Here is a 25,306-nt window from a genome sequence, read left to right as displayed (position 1 = left end):
GACATGCTGGGTCTCTCAGGCCCCGGGAGCTGTGCCAACAGCAGGGACCTCTGGGCTGCGGCCAGAGCCCATGTGTGTCCCGCGAGGCAGGAGCCAGCTGTAGGAAATACGGAAGGTGCTTTGCCTGTTGCTTTTTGCAGCTTCTGGTGTCTGTAGCACGAGGCACAGCTTTGCCCCACTCCCTGGAGGTTCGCGATACCGGCACAATCTGTTGTAAACACGCTGAGAGTGTCTGCTGCATTAGCAGCTCTGGGATTTAGGGAGAGGACGGTGAACCCCGGCGCTCCGCAGCCACGTGTCGGGGAGCTCGCAAGAGCCGGGACTGTGGGTGGCGTGGGGTGACTTTACATCCTGGAGCTGATTCAGAACCTTTGCCGAGACCGTTTTTAAAAAGTGCTGAGTGTAGCACAGCCCTTCTTGCCACTTCCCCTCCTCGTGCCGCTCCTGTGCCAGCTCTTGCGTTGCTTTAATTTTTTGCCAAAGTCATGTCCTGTTGATGGGCTGTCGAGCTCACATCCCCAGCCCGTGCATCCCACTTGCATCGCTGCCGACTCTCCTGGCCTGGTGAGGATTGTAAATGGGAAATTAAAATGGAAATGAGTGCCGTTCGGGGATGGCAAACGCAAACAGGCATGTTAGCAGGTTTGACTCTGCTTGGAAAATGCACCTGCTGCCGGGACGGTGATTACGTGTTCTGGAGCGCTGGCTGCCCAGGTGCCGATGGGGGCTGTGGGCTTGGATTACTTTGCCTGTGGATATCCCAAAACGTTTGGCTCACTCGCCTTTAAGCCGTTCCAACCCTTTTTACAGCCCAGTGCCAATCCTGTGCGTTGCTGAGAGGGGCTCTCTATAGACCCAAAACTTAATTGATAGACTTTAATCAAGCGAACTGGCCTGGGGCCAGGTAACAGGGCAAGCAGGTGCTGAGCAGGGGAAGGTTGTTGGAGGGATCTTTTCTGAGCGCCACTTTGTTTTGGAGATTGCATCTGGTTGTTAAAAAGTGCCTCTTGCTGTTTTATGCTGTATGCTGGAGGTGTGCTTAAGGAGTCTTGAAACCAGCTGCCAGAGCCTGCGTGGAAGGAGGATGAAGTGTGGGAGCACGTAGTGTTGTTCCAGCCCAGGGGCCAGGATGAGGCAGGGAGATTTGCTGGTGTAAAGCCCGATTGCTGATGTTTTTCCCTCCATTACAACCTGGGAAACTGAAATTGCAACACCAGACTTCTACAGAGAAGCCAAATTCCCCTTCGCCAGGAAGCAGCCGCTGTAATGCTTCGAACTGGCTCTGTTTGGCATTTCCAGGGACTGGCGCGATGGGGGTTTCCAGCTCACAGTGGCTGCGAAACTCCGGGGGTGACCTCAGAGGCTGGAGGGGGCAGAGGCAGCCCTGGGCACCCGCTCATGGGGGGCTTGGGGACATGGGCACCATTCTCCTCACCATGGGGACGCAGCCACCCCAGCTCTTCTCCCGTACTGGTACCAGTCAAAGCCCACAGCCAGCTGGTTCAGGGAGTTAAGCAAGCAAAAATGTGGGTCATACAGAAAGTCAGCCCTAACACCCCAGGGTGCTTGGGCAGGGGGGGTGGTGACTTTTGCTCCCAGCACCCGCCAGCTGGGAGATCAGCCTGGCCTTGCCGCCCACCCCTGGCTTTGCACTGGTGGCATGAGACCCCATGTCATTTCTGTTGAGAGAGGTAAGAGCAAACAGCCCGGGGACAGTGAGACGCCAGAGTCGTCTGCTCTGCTCTGGAGTTGCAGAACTTCACGGAGAGTTTCCGAGCAGGAGAAGGCAGGACCGTGTCTGCTGGGAGAGACAATAAAGGGGAGTACCGTGTTATTAAAGTTAACTAGGGGAACGAAAACCTAGCGAGAGGAAAGTTCTTGCTTAATGACACTTTTATTACGCAATAAACTTTGATTCAGTAGCCTGTCAAAATGTGCAGAGATTGGTATAATGACAGGGGAGTGTGTTTGTCTGATGCTGCCTCCTTGCACTGCGGCTGTGATCCCGAAAGCAGGAGGTTGTGATTAACCAGAGTTACTCAAGGATTTCCCCCCATCCCTTCCCTTCTCCCCTTGGCTTCCCAAGGTTGGGAGCGGGCAGTGCCCACCGCTCCGCCTGCCTGTGCCACCGGGCAGGGCAAAGAGGCTTTCGGCAACGGGACTGGGCGGCTCATGAAAAGGCACCGTTTAGGCAGCTCCTGCCTCTGGGGGACGCGCCGGCAGGAGCCCCCGCCAGCAGGAGTTACAAAGGTGGGCTGGAAGGGAGTTTGCAAGCAAACCTGGAGCAGCCGAGTGGGTTTATGGACCCCCCAGCCCCTTCGCTGAGTTTTGCTCCCCGCACTCGGCGTTGCAGAGCAGCCGTGGCGGTGCTGGAGCTGAACTCACTGAACCAGGAGGTTTCGGTGTGATCTTTGTTAGCCTTTACAGTCTGGTATCTGTTCTCGCCCGGCTCTGGGTTTTCCCCTGGCGTCTAACAAATGGGTTTGTTCTTTGTAAAAGAGGCGGCGTGTAAATGGCAGTTCCTTGCGCACCTGAGGTCCTCCCACGCCTGGCCGGGGCTCTCTGCTCCTTGTCCTCGCGGCAGAGCCAACCTCGGGCTCTTTGCGCCTTTTCCCAGGCCAAGGAGCTGGAGAGGCCACGGGATGGAGTCGGCATGATGGGGCAGAGGAGGGTCGGGCAGAAATGTGGAAAGCTGATGACAGAGAATTAAATAACCCATGAAGACTCCTGAATAGTTCATTTTGGGAAAATGTAAAATATTTCCTTGGATGCCGAAGGTATTCTTTCAAGGGCTGATTTTCAGTTGTGCCAACAACCAACTCAGCAAGCCAGACGAGCTTTGGACTGACCTGCACCATTTTTTCCCCAGTCCCATTCTGTTCACAAAACTAAACCAAAGTGAATTTTTTTTAAAAAACGACTGATTTCTTCAAATGAATGCCCAGCCAAACCCACTGACACGAGAGCCCACAGCAGAAGCCAGCCACCTCCCATCACCTTTCGAGCGCAGCTGTCTCTCAGCGTGCTGTCTCTGCACGGGATCCTTCTGGAGCCCGAGCAGGTGTGAACACCCGCACGAGCGTGCGCTCCCCCGGCCCTGCTTTGGGTTGGCACTGTTATTTCTAAGAAGTGCTGGCTGAAGGGCAGGGAGAGGGTAGGGCTGGTGGGTCTTCCCATTTTTCCTCCATTGCTTCTTCCTGGCAGGGCAGCTGTTGCTCTTACAAGGAGCTGGCTGCAGCACAGATGATGCTGGGAAGCCAGCAGCTTCGTACCTTCCTCCCTTCGTCTCCCCTGTGCTCCTGCTGGAGCCTTGCCTTTTCTGGTGGGAGATATTTACTGCCGTAATAACGTGCTGATGGTAGTAAATGAGGGCTGGAGAAGCTGGTTTGCAGCACGTGCTGGTTGCTGCGTGTTGCCCCTCTTGCTGGCCCTGGGCTGGGACATGCCTTGGGGGTCCCCCACTGAGGCTAGGACATGCCTTGGGGTCTCCCACTGAGGTGCCCTCCATCCAGGCTGGGTGCAAGGGGAGCCCAGGGCGAGGGCAGGGCTGCTTGTCCCCAGCACCCACCGCCACGGCCAGAGCCCTGCCGTCCGCCCGCTCCAAGCGACCCGCATCTTTGCTGTGGAGTTTGTATGAAGCAACAGGGTGGAAATCACCAGAATGGGGTAGGGTGGGTGCCACAAGGGCAAAACTGTGTCCAAGGCATGAATTGGCCACGCTTGCCCTGGAAGAGGCTGCGGTCGGTGGTGATCCCACCCCTGGCATCCCAGGTTGGGGCTTTGCTGCTCCTTACCCAAGGTGGTACCCCCAGGATGGTGCCCGTAGTGCCGCTGTGTGCCGTGCCCCCCCCAGGCTGCGCTTTCTGCCACTGCTGGCTGAACGTTTCTCAAGCGTGTAGGAGCAAACTGTGAGGATTTGCTTAGTGAGTGTCAGTGAATGAAACACAAAAGGCCTGTCAGGAGGAACTGTTGGGTAATTACTATAATTTACAGCCTACATTTTAATTTTGAGTGTTATTTTTTCAACAATAAGGGAGCAGGGATAATATCCAAGCCAGGTGAAGGGAGAGAGCTGGGCCCACCGGGAGCAGCTGCTCCACGTGCGCTTGCTGCCTTGTGCCTGGAGATTGGGATGTTGCTGGCTGGACTGGAGGGGATGGCACCTCTCGGGGAGCAGGCATCCCAGGGGGAGGCTTCCCATCCCCTGCCAGGGTCAAAGGATGGGGACAGAGCACAAAAGGAGGGTTGTGGTAGGAGTGGGAGAGCTGGGCAGGTCCGTGGTCGGGGCACAGGGCTCGATGTTTTTGCAGCAGATTGATGCAGTGGTCCAGCAACCGGCTGCACCAAAGGGGAGATCTGGGAGCTGAGGGGTCCCAGCTCCACACCCACACCTTGTTTGGTGGCACTGCCTCCCTCCGGAGAGGTGGCATGATGGGTATGAAAGCTGCTGGGGATTTGCTCCAAGCTTCCTTGTAGCCATCAGAGCTTGCGTCAGACCACCGAAGGCGAAGTCCCTCAGGAGCAGGGCAGGCTGGTTCTGGTGTTGCCTTCCTAAGGAAGGGAGAGCATCACCCGTCATGGTGGCGAGAGCCCACCGAGCTGGCTGCCCATGCGATGGTCCCTCTGGCAATGCCCCCAGTGCCTATGGGGACACGGGCTTGTCCCCTGTGTGCCATCTCTGCCTTGGCCCAGCGTAGGAGCTCAGTGCTTGGCCGGCTCTGCCACCCATCGGCTCCTTGGTCCTAGAGGGGTTACTCACCTTGTGCCTTGGTTCTCCCACGCGCTGCAAACCGCCCTCGGATCGGCGGGGGGAAGCGACACTGCGATGCGCTAATTCAGCTCAGTGACGCCAACTGTGTTTTTGGGGTGACTTGGGTGGTGTTGCTGACTCCGTAGTGCCAGGCTTTCTCCAGGATGGAGTTATGGCACGTTTTGGTTGCACTGTAGTCAGAACTGCCTCCATCCCCGCTCCTGAGAGGGTGCGTGGGTGCAAGAGGGGCTGGAGAATCACACCAGGTACCGTTGGGCGTAGGGAAATGAGGTCAGTTAGTTTTTCCCCTGTGACCTTGATCAGCTAATCCGCACGAGCTCCCATTAAGGGACCCTTTTAGGGGCTCCCTCCACGCTCGACGAGCCCTGGGTGAAGCAGGTTGGCCGCGCGGAGCCTTGGAACGGCTCTGGTAAAAGCCCACCGCCGCAGAGAGCTGCGGGGGCGCAGGGAGGGCATCGCCCACCACGCTGCCCTGCCGGCGTACACTGCCACACTCTCCGGGCTCCTCTCCCTTCCAGCCTCCGTGTGCCGGTACCGGAGCCGAGGCTTTGGTCCGCCCGTGGTGGAACCGCTGCCAAGCCTCTCCCCAGCTCCTCTGCAGGGCCGAGGTGTGCCAGGGTGCCACGGCATCCCGCCGGTGTGGCACCGAGCTCGCCGGCGCGCACGTCCCCAAAGAAAAGCGCCTTTGATTCACTTGAGAGCGGAGGAAACTATTAGCCAAGCTTTGTTTTCCTGGATCCCTCCCCCTGCCGCTGACATTCAGACGAGAGCGAGGGAGACAGAAAGTGAGAGAGGGAGGGCGGCAGCGGGTGCCAAGCGGCCGCACCCCTTGTCAGCTTGGGTCAGCGCCACGTTTGTTATTAATGCTCTGTCTAGAGGTCACATTCAGATGCAACGAGCCCCGGGTCAGCCAGAGGAACAGATTAGAGCTCGCTCGCTGCTTCGTCACATACCGACCGCACCGGCTCCCGGTCCCTGGGCTGGCAGGAGCGAAGCTGCAGCGCGCAGCCGGCTGCTCCTTTCTCTTGCCTTCTTTTTTTTGTTGTTGTTGTTGTCGTTGTTTTTTAAATTATTATTATTTCTTGGCAACGTTGGGCATTTCCTGAAACTGCACAGCCTCCCCGTAGCCCCGAGCTACTGAGCGAGGAGGTGAGGTAGGGGAGAAAATACCCGAGGCGCTTCCATCCACCTTAACAGCGGCGGCTGCAGGCGGCTGGAAGGCTCCGGCAGCGAGCAGGAGAGGCGCAGGGGACGCCGTTCGCTCCGGAGGGAAGAGCGCTGGGGCTGGAGCATGTGTTCCCACCAACTTCTGGCACTGAGGTCAGGAGTCTCCTGCCTGTGACCTGGTTTCCAGCCTCGGTGCCCGCTCGCTCGCGGCTCTCGGCCGCCCATGGCTCTGCAATCCTCTCGCCCCCAGGATTTAAGGAACCGGCTTTGCTTTCTTCTCTGTCTCCGGCTGCTGCGAAGGAGCAAAAGCAAAATGCGTGGGGAGGGTGTGAGCGGAGCACTCGCAGCGCTTCGCAGTGGGCTGCCGTGCCCAGGGGGGCTTTGAAGAAGTGCCCCGACGCCCACGTCCTTCCCAGCCCGCCCGCTGCACGCTCCAGGCACGCTCCCTGCCCGCCAGAGCCAGACCCGGAGCACGTAAGTCAGGCGTTGGGGTCCGAAGGATGGATGGGGTTAACCTCAGGGGTGCGCATAGCTGTGTGTCTGCGAGCAGACCCTGCGCCCCGAGCCCCCCCCAGGCAGCCAGCACAGCCTGCCTTCAGATCTGATAACTCAGTTAGTCATAGTTTCAGTTGCGCTGCAGAACCACGGCCGTGCGGTGCTGTGCCGTGCCGAGGCGGGCTGGCATGCTGGGGGACGCAGGGGCTGGGGGCTGCCAGGCTGGCAGAGCTCATGGAGCCAGGGTGCTGGGCGAGCCGAGGGCTTGCCAGTGCGTCCCAGGGTGTCTCAGCTGGTCCCTCCCCGAGCACGCAGATCGTTACCGTGTGGGGAAGCAGGTGTTGCTGTTTCGCTCTGGTTTTAACGTAAGAGAAGGGTGCTGGGCTCCCCGCTGGCACCTTCCACCCTGGGAGCCCGGCACCGACGTGGCCACCTGCCAGCTCCTCCAGCAGCATCCCCGGTGGGCAGCAGCACAGCGAGCCTGGGCAGGGGAAGGGGCAGCCAGGAGCTGCCATCGCCCACGGCTGCAAAGGTCCCACCGTGCTGGGCACCGCTGGTGCTGGCATCCATCGCCCCCCGACCCCAAGCCGTGCCGTGTCCCGCTCCCCTCTGCCGGGTGGCACGGCGCCTTGCCCACCACCAGCGGTTGTGTTTTGAGGCTTTGCCCAGGGCACAGCAAACGGTTCCAGCCCCGGCTGTCACACTTGGTACCCGGCCACTGGCGGACGATGGGCGAAGGGGGCCCAGCGGCTTGTTTGCTTTGGACAGCAGCGATGGGTTGTGACACAAGGGGATGGGTTGTGACATGGGACTGTCCTGTTTTCCCCTGCAGCCTTCAGCGACTGCGGGGGGAGGACTCCCACCCTGGCTTGTTATCTCTTGCAGTTGGTGGCCGGACGTCCTTTTTTTTACTTTATTATTATTTTGAAGAAGTCCCAGCCTGCCAGCGGGGTGACGGAGGTCGTGGGTTTGGCTGAAGCGAGACTGGGAGTTGCAGAGTTAAATCTCAAACTTGTTTCTTGGCTTTCCACAGCCTTTTGTGGTGCTCAGCGCTGTGTGATGCCTGCCTCTTACATGCAATTTGATAAGCCCTGGTGCTGGGACAGGGCAGGATACAGGCACTGGCTGGATGTTAACTCCTGCTGTGCTGAGTACTCCTGGTTTTTTCCAGGACCTGGGAAGCAGGGACAGGGGGGGTTCATTTCTGGGGTACGTGGTGCCATCTATTCAATGCAGACATACCGACAGCCCCCGTGCCATGCACATGGATCCTGGTGCATCCCTCGGGCTCCGATCGCTTGTGGCTGCCCTGTCGGTCCCGGAGGGAGGTTGTTGTTGGGCTGAAGCAGAGGTTGGGCTGGCACTTAGGGCTAAGCTGGGACTGGGAGGTGCCACATGGCTGTAGCCTGGCTGACGGCTGGCAGTGGGGCTGGGGCACAGCTGCCACAGCACCCAGGCACAAGCGGAGTCGTGCAGGGGAGCCCTGTGGTCCCACACCCCGTGGCATCAGAGCAGCCAGGGAGGGGTTGGGGATGGATGACAGAGACGCCCAGGCAGTGCCTGTTCCCAGGCTCTGTGGTTGGTGGCTTCTGAGTGGAAAAACCCCTAACAAAAGAGAAAGATGCTCTTAGCAGGTTCATTCCCTGCTGGTTTTCATCTTGAAGTCACCTTCTATGGCAGTACCGTGCCCTTGGGTTTATAGTTTCTCCCTCCTGTGCCCTACACAAGGAGCAGGGGAGGAACAGGGGAGCTGTTGGCTTGATGATGGCATCACGTGGGCAGCCAGGAGCCAGCCAGGCCGGCACGACCCAGCTGGGCTGACAGCATCCTACAAACTGGTGGCAGGTCCAGCCCCGCCAGGCCCCACAGGAAGGACCAGCCACGTGCCGGGAAGGGTTACAGGCAGCAAGGCATTGCTTCCCAGAATGGCTCGATGCTGCTGGAGCCTGGGATGGAGGGACAAGGGTGCCACTGTACCCGTCTCTGGGCTGCGGTTGTGACTTCCACCTCCAGCTGTGGGACAGGGGTTGCCCAGGCACCCCTGCAGAGACCGCAAAGACATATGGGGTGCTGACTTGTTCCTTCCTCCTCCACCCTGCTGAGTTGCCCCAGCGCTGGCAGGAGCCCGTGCTCGGGTGGCACCGTTTGGCCAGGATTTCCAGCCCTTGGCATGACGCCTGACCTGGGAAGCTGGTTTTGCTCATGAGCACTAACCCTCCGGCATGCCTCTTCCCAGCCTGGGACATCATCTGGGCTTCGTGCCTGGGTGCTGCCACCTCCCTGCCCAGGCTCTGCTTCCCCGTCCATCACAGCACTGGGTGCTCCAGCCCCCCAAACTGCCCAGTCACCCCGAGTCATCACTGGGGCACAGGAGGGTGGAAAGAGCCTTTGCTACCATGAAGTAAGGGCTGAGAGCTGCTGGCCCAAGTTCTCGCGGACACGCCAGTGCCTCCTGCAGCTGTCCGAAAGGGAAGGCAGCACCACTCGCCCTCCTGGCTGCCTGGTGGCTGGCCGAGACGTGGCTGTGGGGCGTATTTTGTTCTGGAGGCGGTCAGCATAGTGTCTTTTTTCCTCTTGGAAAGAAAAACAGGCTCTTGTAGGTCATCCCCTGGCCTAGGAAGCCATTCAGACGGGTGCTAGTGACCGTATTGTTCCTGTGAAGTTTGGCTTGCGCGGAGGCTGTTTCCTATCCTGCGTGGATAATGCTGCCCTTGTGTGAGCGTATCTGGTGTTAAACCCTTCTGCTTTCTCCTGCCTCCCACCACAGGTCTCCTTGAGCATGGGCGGAACTGGTCGGCCATTGCCAGGATGGTGGGCTCCAAGACCGTGTCGCAGTGCAAAAACTTCTACTTCAACTACAAGAAGAGGCAGAACCTGGATGAGATCCTACAGCAGCACAAACTGAAAATGGTGAGCGCCCCGTCTCAGCCCGCACCAGGCACCGTAGATATTCCCTAGCGAGAGCTGCATGCTTCCTGCAGCCGAGGCAGGATTTTATCATCTCGGAGTGAAAGCTCTGGGGACTGGGGAGCAGGAAGTGGTGCAGGGAAGGGTTCTCCACCCATCCCTCCCCAGGAGGTCTGGAGGAGGGAGAGCTGCTGTGTGGGAGCTGCCTGGGTGTCTGGAGCATGGCTGGTACACGGGGAGATAAGAAGCAGAAGGAGGAGCGGGGCTGCAGTGCGTCGGCCAGGATGCAAGCTCAGTCCTGGCCGCACACATACCTCGATGCTGGCCAGGTTGTGCTGTTCCACCCCAGCAAGTGGAGATCCTGGCTCGGCCACAGGCTCTGCCTCTGCAGGTACCACAGTTACCTTGTAAACTGCCCACTGGCCCCGAAGAAATTCAGGGGTTTAGGACAGCGTGAGGAAAGGCTGGTCTCGACACAGATGTTGGTTGTCTTCAGGGCTGCAAGCAGATGTGCGCATCTCTCCGTGCCTCAGTTTCCCCATCAGAAGGGGCTAAAGCTGCTTCTTTCCTGGCACGTGGTGCAGGGTGTGAATGAAGTGGGGCTTGTTTGGTGTTCTGGACTGCTAAGAACAACTAAGGAATATAATTATTTCATTTGTAGAGTATCCTGGGGTTCCCAGTTTCTGGCTAATAAAATTCACATGGCTAAACCCCCAAGGGGTGCTTTGAAAATGCAAGGGACAATGTTCAATGCAGGAATCTCTCCAAGCAAGCTATTACAGCAAGAGTAAAAAGAAAGACAGGAAAACATTCAATGACTCACCCAGGAATTTAATATCCTAGTCAGTCTATAGGAATGAGAGACACAGAAGACATCGGTGATTCTTTTTTATTAATTCTCTATGCACAGAGACACTCCTGTGTTCCCATGTTTCAGCAAACTGTTTTTAGAAACAAAGCAAACAATATAAAGACCCCCAAACCGATAAAAAGACTGGAATGAAATGTGCATCAAGCCCTCTGAATATAAAATATTACGATAGAAGGATATCATTTGTTCATTACTGGGGAGAATCTGAAATAAGATCATACAGTTTAGCTGGCAGTGGAGCCGGTGTATATTAATTTACTCTGCTTCCTAATGTTGCAGAAATTATATCACGGAAGTGTTTTTCTGCAGAACCACATTTTTCCCTGCATCCGTCCCTCCAAGGCAGCCACTAGACTTCTTCAGTCTAATTGCTCACTCTCACTTGCAGTTTATATCAGCATCATCATTTTAGTTTTTGAGCACTGGAGCCTATGGGATTCGGTTGTGGAGAAGAACAATGAACATTCAGCTGTTATTTATTGTGCTGTATTGTTTTGTGGCAACAGCAGATGCCAGAAAGCTGAATAAAATAAAAGAACAACTGAGATTAAATTGCCATAGACCTTCCTTCCTGACTCCTAAATATATTCCCGAGCAAACCCAGCCTCCAAATCTCACCCTGTAACCACTAGTCAGCTGTGACCTCTGCGGAGGAAGCACGTGGCGAGCAGCGTGGCATCGCCTAGGTTTGCCGTGACATCCCCAGATTGTTCCCTGACCTCTCCACCACCAGCTATCGCTGATCGTGTGCGGGGAAACGCAGTGGCTCTGCTTTTCTTCCTCATGCTTGATGAGAGCAAACTTAATTAGGAGATCTCATTAGTTTCCCAAATGGGGCTCATTAATATTGTAGCCTCTTCTTCCAGGTAGGTGTGACAGTAGGTTTCAGCAGCGTGCAGGCAGCTCGGAGGAGCTGCAGGGACGGGCAGGCTGCAGTGACCGGTGTGGGATGGGAAGCAGAGCCTGGCAAGGTCCCTCTGTCCCCAAATGGTGGCACAGCGCAGTGTGGAGCAGCATGTCCCTATTCCCCATGCTGGGACAGTGCTGGGTGGCATGGGGCCGGGTGTTCTGGCAGTCCTTTGTTCCCTTGGGTGCCAAACCCTGGCTGGCCAGAGCCCAAGGAGCTGTGGGGTCGCAGGGACGCTCCCTCTGAGCATCTGGGGAGCATCCAGTGTTAGGAAGGAGAAGGGTTTGGGTTGCAACAGGCAAGGTATCTGGCACGGTGACGCGCCTTTTCCACGTCTCTAGAGCCCGCATAGTCCGTGAAGTCCCACATGCTGTGTTTGGGGGTTTAATTTGAAGACCCATCCTTTGACCGGAGAGGTTTTCCCCTGGGGAGAGAGCGCAGAGGGGCCGGGCAGCTGCGCATGGGCTGTGTCAGCACCCGGAGCCCCGTTTCCCCTCTCCCCTGAGATGCCTGGTGCTCACACTGCCCTTCTCCAGCCTGCTGGAGGAGAGGGATCCCACTGCGGTCCTGGCTCAGCGGGGCTGGGTGCCACAGATCCTCACCTTCCTCCCTCTGCAAGCTCCCCCGTGGATCTGGGTGTCCTTGCCAGCTGGCTGCACCCTGGGCCAGGCAGCCTGTTGGGCAGGGTCAGGCCACCTTGAGGCTTCGCGTTATCAGCCCCGCTGTGTGTTTTGGCTTGATTTCATGCTGAGCGGCTCGGATGGGTCCCAGGCATCAGCGTCACTTATCCCTGACCTTCTGCATGCTGTGCTCTCTAATCTGGGCGTTAAGGAAAGCGGGACATGGGATACACGGTGTCCTCAGAGCTGCTCTTTTTGTTAGTGGTTGGAGACGAGGCGCTGCCTTCACTGGGACCTCTTTGCGGTGTGGTTGTCACTTTGGTCTAGTGGCTGCTGGGGCTTGTTTTGGCTTGTGGAGCAAAGATGGGTGAGTTATCCCCTGGGCTGCTCCTGGTGCTGGTCCTGGTCCTGCTTGGAGACCAAATCCTTTGGACCCCTCTGAGCAACATTTCTTCAGTTCCTTGCTTTTTGGGGTGGTGCTGGCTTTGCCCAGAGCTTCAGGAGGACAACCTGGTGGCCTTTTCTTCTGGAGGGTGAACAAATCTGCCTTGCCTTGGTGTGCAGAACCTTGTTCTTGAGTTGGAGAACCCTCCTCACCGCGGTGGCAGAGGGTCCTGCCTGCAGTCCCGTCACTGCTGGCTGCTTGCACGGCAGAGCCCAGGAGTCACACTGTGGTTAGACCTTGTCCTGATGTGGTCTCAGATAAGCATCATTGTGTCACACCAGTGTGGGACTGCCTGGGCCTGCTCTTAGGACAGGCTGAGGCTGCTGATGCTGACAGGAGGTGCCCGTAACGGTGGCTGCATGTCAGTAGTGGGGTTTGGAAGCTGTTTTGGCTGTTGCTGCCAAGTCAGGTGGTGGGTGCAAGGAGAGGCCAAATTTTGTCAGGATGGCTGCGCTGACCACGAGGCAGAAGGCCAGAGAGATGTCACGCCTGGGGGCTGGTGGCATCTCCGTCTCCTCCTCCAGGACAGATGGTTCTGGTAAATTTGAGCAGCAGAAGGCAGTACCCAGTGCCTGGGATGACAGGAGGGGGGGTGGGGGAGGAACTGTCCCTCTCTGCCAGGCTGGGAGTCAGCACGATGGGTCTGGCAGGGGACTGGGTACCCGAGTGGGCAGCACGGAGGAGCAGGCATGGAGTGACCCCTCCTGCAGGGTTTGGTGTCCTCGCTGTGCACAGCACATGTCCTCGGTGGGCTTGGTGGGGCAGAGTGCTCCTGTGGCACCGACTGCTGGGTGCTCCTGCAGAAATACCTGGTGGTGACAGGGAGAGAGCAGAGTCCCCATGGGCTGAGGGGGCACAAAAGAAGCATCAAAGTGCCCATAGCAGATGGTCCTGGCACCTTCCTGTGGCCTCACTGGTAATTGCCTGGATTGAGGGTACGTTGTGCCGATGGGAGATGCCTGGTCCCAGGCAGAGACTCTTCCGTGTCCACCACAGTGATGGTTGGGATCCCATGTTGGCCATGGGGACCCTGTGGCTGCTCATGGAGGCAGAGCAGTAAGGGACCTCATTCCTTGGGTGCAGGACCTCATGAGGGGCTGGAGCTGTTGGCATTGTAAGAGGCGAGGTGGTGGCCTGAACGTCTCTCTAGGTGTAGCCAGGATCTGCTGCCTGCATTTCAAATCATTTTCCCTAAATACCAGCAGTGGGGACTGCTAGGAGGGGGACCCCTGGTGCCACCGGGGCAGCTCGCTGCTCCATTCCGCCAGCAGCCACTGGCCCCCGGGCTCTGGCCAAGTAGGGTGCTGAGGCAGGGGCTGGTTCCCAGCTAATTCCCCGGTGAGGAGCCTGCTCCTGCCCGCGGCTGAGTCACAGACCCGTGAGTAAGAGGCAGAGAAGTCTTTGCCATAGTAACATTGGCGCTTCGTCACTGCGTTAGCGTGATGGGGAGCTGCTGCTTCAGACAGGAACGCTGCCGTGGCAGAGGTGTGAATGCTGGCAGTGCTGGGGCATTGCCACCGCTGCCGGGATGGGTGAGGGCACCGCAGAGCCCTGCCTGCCTCCCACCACCTCACCGTGCCTTCACACAGCCCTTTGTCAAGTGCCTTTTTTCCCTGTCTCCTGCCCAGTTTGATAAAAATAGATTTTGAGCAAGCAGTGTTTCCAAGCAAAAAGCAGTTATATTTGTTTGTTTTATCTGGAAGTTTTTTAAAGGATTGAAAAGTTGGGAGGGGGGGTAAGGGGGAACCAGCTCTTCCCAGCACAGAGATCCAGCAGCAAAGTTAACGTTTCCACCACGACTTTATCTTTTCATCCATGTAAATAAACGTCCTACACACGTCATTCATGTGGGGTTTGCAAGGAGAGCCGGAGATGATGGGCCTGTTCCTACTGGTAATATTTACTCAAGCAACAAGAGCAGGAAACAATAGCAAAGCCGAGACTTTTCCTTCAGGTCGGTGGGAGGGAGCAGCTGTCCGTGCCCTCGTGGCTGTGGCACACGCCCCGGCGAGCGGGGACGGGGCAGACGGGGCACCAGGAAGCTCACCTTCGGGATGCTGTGGCACACGGAGTGTCCCCACTGCCCACTGGCAACGGCCTCCCCAGCAGGGGAGTCAAAGTCCTTGGGCAGCACCTGCCATCTGTGGCATCGGGGTCATTATCTGCCAGTGAGCGTCAGGTGGTGGCCACGCATGTTTGCGTAGCTGGAAATGCGCAGGGCAAACACGTCGCACGTGTGTAATGAGCGGGCACAGGACCACCAGGCTGCAGCCAGCCCTGCACTGGTGACTTGTGTGCGCGTGTCCCTTGGCCACATGGCTGTGCCACCCCTCCAGTGGAGGCTCGCTGCCACCTGGGGCTGGAGCTCCGTGTGGAGCCAGGCTGGCCGTTGCATGGCGGTCAGAGTTTTGTGGCCAGGTGAGACCACGCTGCTGGGCTTTCAGCAGGTGGGGCTGGTCCTAAGGGCTGATAATTCAGAGGGTTTACCCGGGGAGGGGGCCGTAGAGTGTTAGCATCCCTCTTGGCCCTTCAGGCAGGACCAGGGCTCTCTGCTCCCACGCAGCTCCCCTTCTTTCCTTCTCACCACTCTCTGTCTCTTCCCCAGGAGAAAGAAAGGAATGCCAAGAGGAAGAAGAAAAAAGGCACCGCCGTACAAAACGAAGAAGCCACCTTCCCTCCTGCAGCTGAAGACGAGGAGATGGAGGTGTCTGGGACAAGCGGCAACGAGGAGGAGATGGCTGAGGAGGCGGAAGGTGAGGCGGGTGGGGGCTGCGCTGGGGGGATGCGCTCAGCTCTCCCGGCTTTGCTGCATGGTTGCGGCAGAGGCACTGCGCACAGCCACTCCGGGGCTGCAAATGCCAGCGCTCACAGGGGGTTGCAGCTGCCACCACAAAGCCACACCGAGGTGACGGTGTCCCACAGCACACAGCACTCATGGCATTTTGAATGCCTCTGGAGGAGCTCCCTGGATCACTGCCCTCCTCCCGTGTCCATCTGGAGGGATGGTTATTTTGGGGAGCCCTTTGGTTTCTGATTTCCATCAGCGTGCTCTCCAAGAGCACCCAGCTTACCAGGACCTGGCACGCTTGTGGGCTCTTGTAAATCACATTCTATGGTGTTTTCCTCCAAAGGAGGGTCCCTGCGTGCTCAGCAGGGTTGGGTAGCCACCACCGTGGGCTCTCAAGGAGCTTATCACGGGCACAGGGAGGGATAACCTGGCAAGGTTTGCACGTGCCCATCCCCATCCCATCAGGGTGCTGCAGCTGCCGCCGCCCCAGGCAGTGAAGCTCCCCAAGGCCAGCACTACCAGCAAAGGCAGGGGAAGCCGTGCTCTCCCACCAGCCAGACCGATGGATCTTGGTGGGTCTCTTCCTCCTCCTTTCCCTTTTAAGGCAGTGTTTTCCTCCCTCCCAGCCATACCAAAGAAAGGAAACAACTTGAAAGTGACAATTTTCAGCTAGTTATCGCTTAGAAAGCACGGCAGTTTGGAGTTTGGAGAAAATGTGCGTAATTTTCCAACAATAGCCCCATTTGACTTCTGTCAAAGTAATTTAATAACTTAACCAGCACTCTGGCACCACACTGGTTTTTGGCCTTAGCGCCCCGGCTAATGGGACTCAAAATGGGAAATCTTTTCAAATCATCATTGCAAGTGACTCATTACGAGGCAGATTCCAGGTAAATCTTTGTGCGAGGTGATACGTGACTCAGAGGCACAAAGTAAAAGGTAGTTATTGCTCTTTGTAAGAGCGCCTGAGAGGAAACAATGTGGTTTTGAGATTAGAGACAGATCTCTTGACACGCTCCTGAGCCTTACGCTCCAAGCCTCATCTCTTGTTCTGCTGCTGGGGTGGGCTGCAGAGCTGAAGGAAGGTGTAAACAGAGCGGGGATGAAATGTCATGGGCACAGAAGTGCCAAGGTGGTGTTAGGCACGAGATGGGCTCTGGCACAAGGGTGGCATTTGGGGATGCTCAGGCAGTAGCTTGGAGTCGGGGAGCCGTGTGGCTGGCCAGGGGCAGGAGGAAGGACTTGGTGGGGGTTTATGGTGTAGACCCACGGCTTCAGCATCTGGAGGGATCTCCAGGGACAAGCCTGAGTGGCGCGTCTTGGCGTGGCATTCAGAGTAGCATTGAGTGGCAGTTGGGGCAAGTTTGGCCAGATGTGCTGTAAAGTTCGTCCTTAGGTGGGTGGCGGGACACCTCACTGCTTGCTTGCAAGTGAGTAAAAGTTGGAGAAGAAGGATGAATCTCCTGATGAGCGGGACATGTTTTGCGGCCGAGGAAGGGTGGATGTGCCCTGATGGGACACAGTCTCTCTGTGGCGCACATCTCGAAGTTAGCTTTACTGCTACGGAGAGAGGCAGAGCAAGGGATGCACGTGAGGAAGACTTCAGGCATGAGCATGAGAGCCCTGCCCGGTGGGGAGATGCTGAGATGGGACTGTGGAAGTGTCCTAGTGCTCCTGGCCCTGGCAGAGGTTTGGAGGGAACAATCCACCCCCCAGCCATAGAAACAGCCTCCCTGCAGCACCTTCATCTGCAGCGGCACACGGACGCTTGCGCTTCAGCTCACTTGGAGCTGTTGGTGGCAGGTTTGAGAGCGATCCTTCCCATGTAATAATTAACCTGTCCCGCCACACTGCCAGCGCTTTGCTTTCGCTGACCCTGACCTCCTTTCTTCTGCCACTGGCGGCTTAAATAACAACAAACAGGCACAGTGGTTTGGGATGGTCTCCAGGTGCCCCGGGGGTGGCAGGAGCCAGGGACACAGGCTACGTAAGTCAGCGAGCAAGGTGCCAGCGAGGCGCTTGGTCCCAGGGGAGCAGAGCTGCTCCAGAGCCATGGGTGAGAGGGTGAGGAGGGAGCAGGTCCTGTCCTGCAAATCCAGCCAGCAGCCAGGGTTTTCCCTTAAAACCCAGCTTCCCAGTCGCTGGGGCTCCAGCCTTTTGGGCGTGTGGTTTTGTGTTTGGGTGGGGGTTAACAACAGTCGTCGTGCTGGGCAAGCGGAGAGGCCCCCAGAGCATCCCTTTGCTGGTAGGCTCAGGATCTGGGGATCCCGGTGCAGCTCTCCCAGCCCCAGGATCGTCTCCCCCTCAGAGGAACGAGGGCGTTCTCCTCCCAAGGGAGGGGGTGGAGGCAGTGATATGGGAAGCAAGAATCTCGGGCTGATCCTTATTTTTATTTCTTCCCTTTTCTCAGCTGCAGTAAATAACAGCTCCGACACTGAGAGCATTCCCTCACCGAGGCCCGAAGCCAAAGAAGGAGGCGAAAACGGGGCCAAGGCACCACCCGGGCCAGGAGGTGACTCCAGCGCAGAACCGGCAGTCAAGTGGGAAGAGGCTCCAACACCCCCCTGTTCCACCACTGACGCTCCCCCCGCTCCCCCCGCAAATCCCGCTCCTGCCGCCAGCCCTCCACCGGAGGCAGCTCCCGAGCCGCCCAGCAGCGAGGAGAAGGGGCAGGAGGACCTGGTGGTGGACGTGGTGAAAACGGAGGAGCCGGAGGAGAAGGTGAGCGAAGAGCCCTGCAAGAGCGAGGTGAAGGAGGAGAGTGAAGACAGCCAGGAGAAGGACAAGGGGAATGACAAGAAGGTGGAAAGCGGCGTCAGCGGTGGAGGGACAGTGGGGACAGAGGGGACGCCCAAGGCTGAGAAGAAGGAGAGCCACAAAGGCAGTAAAGGCCCCGGGGTGAACCCCGACAGCGACTCCAGCGCGACCTGCAGCGCGGACGAGATGGACGAGCAGGATGCGGTGGACAAGAGCAGGTAGGAGTGGGGAGAGAGGTGGGCAAGCGCACGGCCCAAGGGCCAGACGAGTGTCTCTGTTGCATGCCACAGTGCCCATGTGCGCTTTGGTGAGCTCCTCCTTGGGAGTATCACCACTTAGGCACTCCCCCAGGTGAAGGGACATGCCCCACCGTGTCCCCACGTGGCCATGACCCTTTGGCAATTACTTGCCAAGGGGTTGTGACGCAGCGAGCAGTGCGATGTCGCAATGTGCAGGCGCTACTGGCAGTGGCCGCGGGCAGGTGTTGGGTGCAGAGCCACTGTGGTGGCTGGTGGCAGCCCATCTGGGTGACGCAATGGAGCAGGACTGTGGGGCTGTGCAGAGGTGCAGGCAGGTTTGCCAGCATCTAAGGTTGGGAAGGATTTCTGTCCAAGTCAGTGCTGGCAGGAGATAAGTTGCATCAGGGACATGTTCCCAGTGCAGAGAGGGGGCGAGGTGCTCCCTTGGCAGAGACGCTGCTTGGATCCGTAGGGGTGACTTACCCACCCTGGCTGTAAAGGGAGGATAATGGTGGGGGCTGTGCAAGCTTGCCGGTGGCCGTGCCACCAGGTCTTCACCTCAGCTGCTGAGATCCTGAGCCCTCCACCCACACCTGGGGCCAGCAGCCAAGGGTGCCTCTGACCCTCATGGATGGTTCTTGGCACAGGGAGGGGAAACACTGGCCGCCCCCTTGGAGAACCGTCCTGCTCCCCTCCCAGCTTTTCCCACAGAGCGCTCCCCACCCAACAGCCTCACAAATGGGGAGAGGGTTTCCTGGTTTTTAAAGAATATGTATGAATACATGCATCTTCGTAGCACTGATTTTTCTAATGGCACCTGCTCCTGGGCCAGGTGGAACTTCTGGGTCCACCCTGCCGTCACACACAGGGACAGCAGTCCCTCCCCACCTCAGAGCTGGGCTGGGACTGGAAGCTGGCATCCCACATCCAGCATCCTACATCCCACATCCATCCCATGGGCTTGCAGGGGGCAGTTTGACAGTGAGATGGGTACTGAGCAGGCTGTATGCAGGGCAGTGGATGGGGCTAGTTAAAAAAACAACCAATCAAAGCAGCGGGATGAGGCGGTAAGGAGCCGCCATGCATCTCCACTGCTCCTGGGGGCCTCTGCACTTTCCCTGTGGTTGATGCAGGAGCCAGTGGGTGAGTGCTGCTTGTGCGGGAGCATCCTCCACACCGCCCGGCCACCCTGGGGAATCAGCCCCTCTGGCTGCCAAGCAGCTGGAAGCAGCGCTGACAATGGCGAGGGGTGGCGTAGATGCCGCTGGCCCCAGCCCCATGGCAGGGCTGAGGCCTCTTGGCTGCAGTGCTCCTCTCCAGCGGTGGACAGAGTCCAGCACCACCCCTCCCCGCCCTCCCCTCCTTCCCAGACAGGAGAAAGCTTCCCAGCAAGGGAGAGTGAGGCCGGTGGGGCTGCACTCCTCAAGTTTAAGATTAACCCAACCGAAAACAGGACAGCAGTGGGTTGTACCAACTTCCCAGCACCAAAGGAGCAAGTCGTCTTGGGAATGACTTTTTCATCCCTGGCTCCTCGCTGAGTCAGCACCTATCTTGCTTGTCAAACAGTTACCAGCTTCCAGGAATACGAAACATAAAGAGGCATCCCACAGCTCCCGGGCCACTCCTCTTCCCCGGTATGGCGATGCAGCGTGGGTGACAGCAGAGCCTGCCAGCACAGGGAGGCTGCGGCTGATGCCAGTGCTGCCGCTGCCCAGCGCGGGAGCCTCGCGAGCACCCACAGTGCTGGTCCCCAGCCAGCTCCGAGGTCTCAGCGCTGTTGTGCTCAGGCTGGGGACTCTGTGCCTGTCCCCACTGTAATTTTTCTCCTTTGCGTTTCCCACCGGTGGAGGGCTGCTCGCTCGCAGGCGGTTACTGCAGCCCCGCTGCCGCAGCGTGACTCGCAATGAGCAGGACGAGGCTGCTGAGATGCCGCGTGAGCCACCCCGTCACCGCATCACCCGATGTTCGCCCGCCCACCCAGCGCCGGTGGGGCGTGGGTGCTCTTCCCTGCGCTTGTAAAAGCATCAAGCTGTCCATGGCATCTCCCGGAGGGTGGCTAGGGTGTCCCCGTGGTGAGAGGGAAGGGGAGCAGGGTTGGTGTGAGATGTCGGGGCAGCCTTTTTTGGGTCCTTCTGCAGTTCACACCAGCAAAGGCAAGTCCAGGATAAGGAGGCGGCAGCCTTAACTCATCAAAGCTGGAGAAGGCAGCTGATTGTCTGTGGTTCCATGCAGCATGTGCTGCAATAGCACTGCCAGTACTGCGGTTCAGCCGGGAGGTCACGCCAGACAGGGATGCACGAGCTGAGGGCTGTGCTTGGGCCAGCGCTGCATTGATGCTGTGGCCCTGGCTTAGGGAAGCCCATTGGGGAAATCTGGTAGCCATCACCTTTTTACAGCCACTGTGTGTGCAAGGAATTGGATTTGACTGGGTCACGTGTCAGTGTGTTGGCTGTCTGGCAGTGAAACTGGTCCCCATCTCAGCAGGTTGGAGGAGTTTGGGAGTTTCAGAGATGCGGTGTCCTGGTCACCCCAGAGCTTTGCACCTGGGAGGGGACATTTCCATACCCCCGAGGCTCAGCCATGTGCGTGCCCACGCCTTCCTGCTCAAACCCTTTTCCCATCCCTCCCAGCACCATCACCCCTGTTTAGGGACTGGTGGTTGGGTTGGGAGGTCCCAGGTTGGCAGCAGGTGGGTACGAGATGCTGAGGGTTGTTCATCCGGTGACTTCCAGAGCAAAGCACCCAACGGATCGCCCTGGGTCCGGCACAAGTTCTGCTGGGAGCGACTTAATCAATTACACAATTTGCATATTGATGAATTTAATACTGACTCTAGCTTCCTAAGCATCAGGATCCTGGAGAGCTTTAAGGAAACCTGAGGATCTTAGGTGGGCTTAAAGGGACCATAAGGGTGCTTAAATGCATCTCCATGAGTGCCATGAGTACGCTGGGCAGCTGCTGGGGTGGTTGATCCATGTGTCTCAGCAGACTTTGGGGTGTTGCACCCTTCTGGGAGCGCCATCCATGTTCCCAACGGCACAGCTCCACAACACCCACATGGCTCCACGGGCAGACATCGTGATTATTCAGAGAGCAGCTCAGAATAATCCTGCCTGGTCTCCCCTGGGTGCCTAACCAGAGCACCCTGGTCCCGGTCTGGAGGTGGGTCCCTTTCCTCTCAGGTGCTGGGCACTGTGCGGAGCGAGGGCTGGGGCAGTCCCAGCACCAGGATGAGTTTATTCCCCGCACATGGCCCCGCCACACTTGTTTATTCAGCCAAGGGTGAGCATGGAATGACCTTGAAATTTATAGGCTGAAGAGAGCAGTGAAATAACAGCTAAAATAAACAAATCAAGCTGTAAAGCTTGAAAACTATGAACTGGCTTCAGCAAATGGGAGTCAGGAGGGAGAGAAAGCGGAGATGGCCTGGAGAGATTTGGCCCCCGGGGTCTCAGCACGAGCTCAGGCGCTGGACACACCAAGGGTTTGACCCATGGGCTTCACACGCCTCCATCCCCACCCTGTTATGGTGGCACCATGGAGGTGCCCACCTCGCACCATTGGCACAGGGGCTCGATGCGGCGGGCTGAGTGTCTGCCACGCAACTCAAAGAGCCAAGGGGAAGAGTAAGCGGCAAGGGTGCACCAAATCCAGCCTCATCTTTCCAGTGATCGAGTGTCCCAGCCACGTGAACGGGTTGCTGGCCCAGGCTTTAGCACCTTGATAAAAGGCAGTTGTTGAAGGGAAGCATGAGGCTGATCCCCAGCACCGGGCAAGCACCATGTGTGAGCTCTGGAGAGTAGCAGGATGCACAAATGAAGTTGAACTGGTCACCCTGCTCTGTAATTCCCAGCTCCAGGCTCTGGTTTTCCCTTGGGTCTATTCTGGACATCAGCAGATTTGCTAGAAATAGTGTAGGGGATGAGGGAAAGAGGGCTCGAGAGCCTGTTGAGCCAGATGTAGTGGTCTTGTTTGAACTTGGAGCCCCATGGGGGTTGTCTTTGGAAAGCAGGATTTGAATCCCATCCTGCTCTCTGCCTCCCCTTGGCCTTTTCATCCCATGGCAGAGCTGCCCCGGTTGCTGGCTGGGCCCGGGTTGTGTTTGTTCCCCTCTGTGCCTGCCCTTGTAGACCAAAATGACTTGGGGACACGTACAGCCCACCAAGGTCAAAGCCAAGAGACCTCCCCAGTGGCTGCGGGTCCCCCATGCTGTGGGCAGCACTGCAGATCTTCCCGCTGCGCAGCCTCCTGTCGGACGAGCATCCTGATGGTGGATGCCGAGATCTTTGGAGCACTGGTTGCCTTCTAACCTGGTTTGGGGGCAGGGCAGCAGTTTGCAGGGCCAGGAGCCCAAGTGCACAATGTGTTCAAGAGCCCAGATTCCCAGCAGCGAGCAGGGGTCCGGCACGCTCCTCTCTGGTGACGGGGATGTCCTCTAGGCTCGGCAGTGTAAAACAGGGATGCAGGGTGAGGGGGAGCGATGGGACGTGGAGCTCGCCCATGGCAGAGCCTGGCTGACATGCGTGTTTTGCATCCAGGTTGCTGTCCCCCCGGCCCAGCCTGCTCAACACCACCAGCGATGCCAGGCTGAACTCCTCGCCGCAGAAGCCGCTGGACCTGAAGCAGCTGAAGCAGCGCGCTGCTGCCATCCCTCCCATTGTGAGTACCCCAGCAGCAAGGGCCAGGGCCGGGAGCACGCCAACATGCGCCTCGCGCATGCTCTCCCCTCGGGCTGCATCCCCGGCATGGCGTGCGTCGGGCTGCTGAGCGCTGCGCCCGGGGGGTGCGAGCCCCCCAGCAGGCAAGGTGCAGAGCATGGTCCCAGCCGCTGCAGCAGCTCTGCCAGCAGCGTTTGGATGTCCCTTGAGCTCTTTTATCAGAAAGTTGTGGGAGGTCTGGACAGAAAAAGCTTCTTGCTGCCACATGACTGCTGCCTCCCATTGCTTTAAAAAGCAAGCGTGCACTTTCCCATCCCTGCACTTCTCTCCATCTCGTGCGCTTGAGGGTTACCACCTAAGAAGGATTTATGCTTTTTCTCACCCACAAGCTCTGCTTGGTCCCCCTTTTTGGCTACCCAGTAGCTGTGTACTGAAAGAATGTGTTCTCTGAGGCTGGTGGCTCCTGGGCAGTAGCGCAGGGGAGGCAGGGGGGACATCCCTGCATTCAGGTTTCGAGTGCTCAGGGAGGACCCGTTCCTGATGCTTTTCCAGTTTCCCACGTTACAGCTCAAGATGTGGCTGCTGTAATGTAACTTCTGGCAAAAGCTACAAGCACTTAACTATAGATTAGAGGTTTTTAAACAAGGGAAGTCTGAGGCTCTCCTATAGCATCACCAGCACGGAGCTGAGACTCTTTGTTGTGGGCTTTTTCACTCTCCTGTGGCTGGTGAGCTTTGGAGCCCTGTTTGGGCTGATAAGACTCGTGGTAATAGCGTGGGGTAGGTGCTTCTTGTAACACCTTGAGGTCTCCAGGACTGTTATGGATATCAACAGCATGTGACCAGCATCCCCAATTCTTCTCCCTATGCAGATTTCCGAAGGTTTCTCGGAGGGGATACTGCAGAGTGGAAGCGTGAAGCCTCAGGTGCCTCCCCACGCCTTGGCCCTCTACCAGCAGCAGATCACAAAAGCCCATGAGTCTGCCCGCGAGGACGTGCCCCCGAGCAAGCTGTCGCAGTCCCAGCAGCAGCAGGCTGAGAAGGAGCAGCAGCAGCCAAGCAGCAGCCCCAGGGGAAAGAGCAGGAGCCCCGCTGTTGGTGACAAGGAAGGTAGGGGCTGTGCGCGTGTCGGTGGGTCCCCATCCCCACAGGAGTGCCCGTGTGTGCCGCTGTGTGCAGCCAGCAGCTTTCCTCCTCTGAGGTGAAAGCTCGCTTCGACCCTTGAAAGCTCTTTAATAGCATCTTGAAGCGGGACGAGAGAGGCATGGCTAATTTCCCATGTTCATTAGACAGTACATCATGTCTCATTGAGCCTACAGCAAACACCAGGCCACTGCCGAGCGCCGAGGAGGTGAAGATTGCCTTTATTAGCGTCTCTGCCATTCACTTGAGAGCAAAGGGGCCTGGAGGCATGCCAGGGCTCTGGGTACAATGGCTCTTTTCTACCTTGCTGGCTTTCTATAAAGAATGCTTTTAATGCTCAGCAGGGACCATTATTTCATTTAAAATCAATGCTAATACTGTGACTCGGAGTCCAAAGGTTCCTGTAAAGATTCCCAGTGCTTTCTCCTCGGAATAGCTCTGATGTGGTTTGGCTGCCTAATGAGCAATTCAGAGTTTCCCACCATAGAGCATCTGAAACATTATTAGCTTGAGCACCTGGGGATCAAGGTTAAGGAGAGATGAGAAGTCCTGATGACACCATCATCTAAATGTGTTTTTAATCCGAGCATCGGAGTCTGTTCCAGTTCAGAGTGTTTCCCTGCCCCTCGTAGCCAGCCTGCAGTCAGTTGCCTGTGAAGATGAGATGCTGTCACCAGTGGCACCATCAGAGGAGCTGGGTGGGTGGGATGTCCCCCAGTGCTGGATCCTGCACAGGGATGGGTGCAGCTGCAAAAATTACCTGCTTATGCATGGGGGGGGGGGGGGGGGAGGTGGATAAGACTACATTGACCAGGCAGATCTGCACTGGACCTGGGCTGTGATCTTTGCTGGAAAATCGCTGCGCTAATTCAGCGTCTGGCAGCCAGGATCTTAGCAGCCTGCTCTGCAGTGTCCAGGGCCAGGTATTTATTCTTCAAGCTGTCGCGTCCCTCTGGACAGAACGATGTGCTTGCAAGAAGAGTTGGTTGCTGGCACTTGGCCGAAATTTTATTGAACAATAAATAGTGCCGTGAGTGCCTTGCACCTCCAGAATGCTTTGCATGCAAGCAAGGAAGGTGACTGCTCACCTTGAAGGAAAGGGGAGCTCCCCCCCCGTGAGTCATGGTGTTGCCACCTGTGGAGTCCCATCTCCAGCTGCTCCCGTCCTCATGTTTGCTGCCCAGCCGGAACAGATCCCTTCCAGCTCTTCCCCCCCAGCAGGCAGGTGGGTGGGATCTCTTGCTGTGCCAGGATCCCTTGCTGTGCTGTCATCCCATGCAGATCTGGTCTTGCGCAGCTCAGCTTGCTGATGAGCTGGGTGGCACAGGCAGCGCTCAGACCGGGAGCTCTGCATCGCCGGTGTCACGGTGCTGCAGCTCCAGCTTCCTCCTGGCTGCAGGAGGATGAGGAGGTGAGGCAGGTATGTGTGTGTTAGGTACAAGGCGGGCTTTAGGGGTTGGAGATTAACTATGCCGTTCTGCAATGTGTTCGTACCGTTATTAAATGCAGGGTCCCTTACCCAGGTGGGTTTTTTATGGC

The 25,306-nt window shown here is 57.6% G+C and overlaps 1 protein-coding gene across 13 annotated transcripts in view; it reads left to right on the top strand.

Annotated features, from left to right (window-relative positions):
• Positions 1 to 25,306, top strand: part of NCOR2 (nuclear receptor corepressor 2) — a 253,677-nt gene that overhangs the window by 193,971 nt on the left and 34,400 nt on the right. For all 13 annotated transcript variants that reach the window (XM_055710891.1, XM_055710843.1, XM_055710884.1 and 10 more), the window contains 5 exons: positions 9,201 to 9,343; positions 14,789 to 14,936; positions 17,382 to 17,946; positions 22,506 to 22,626; positions 23,497 to 23,734. In XM_055710891.1, the coding sequence (XP_055566866.1) occupies positions 9,201 to 9,343; positions 14,789 to 14,936; positions 17,382 to 17,946; positions 22,506 to 22,626; positions 23,497 to 23,734 (1,215 nt within the window). The remainder of the gene's footprint in view (positions 1 to 9,200; positions 9,344 to 14,788; positions 14,937 to 17,381; positions 17,947 to 22,505; positions 22,627 to 23,496; positions 23,735 to 25,306) is intronic.

Source organism: Falco cherrug, chromosome 1 (genome assembly GCF_023634085.1).
Source record: "Falco cherrug isolate bFalChe1 chromosome 1, bFalChe1.pri, whole genome shotgun sequence".
Lineage (NCBI taxonomy): Eukaryota > Metazoa > Chordata > Aves > Falconiformes > Falconidae > Falco > Falco cherrug.
Note: the sequence above shows the minus strand (reverse complement) of the source record. Positions and strands in the feature narration are given on the sequence as shown.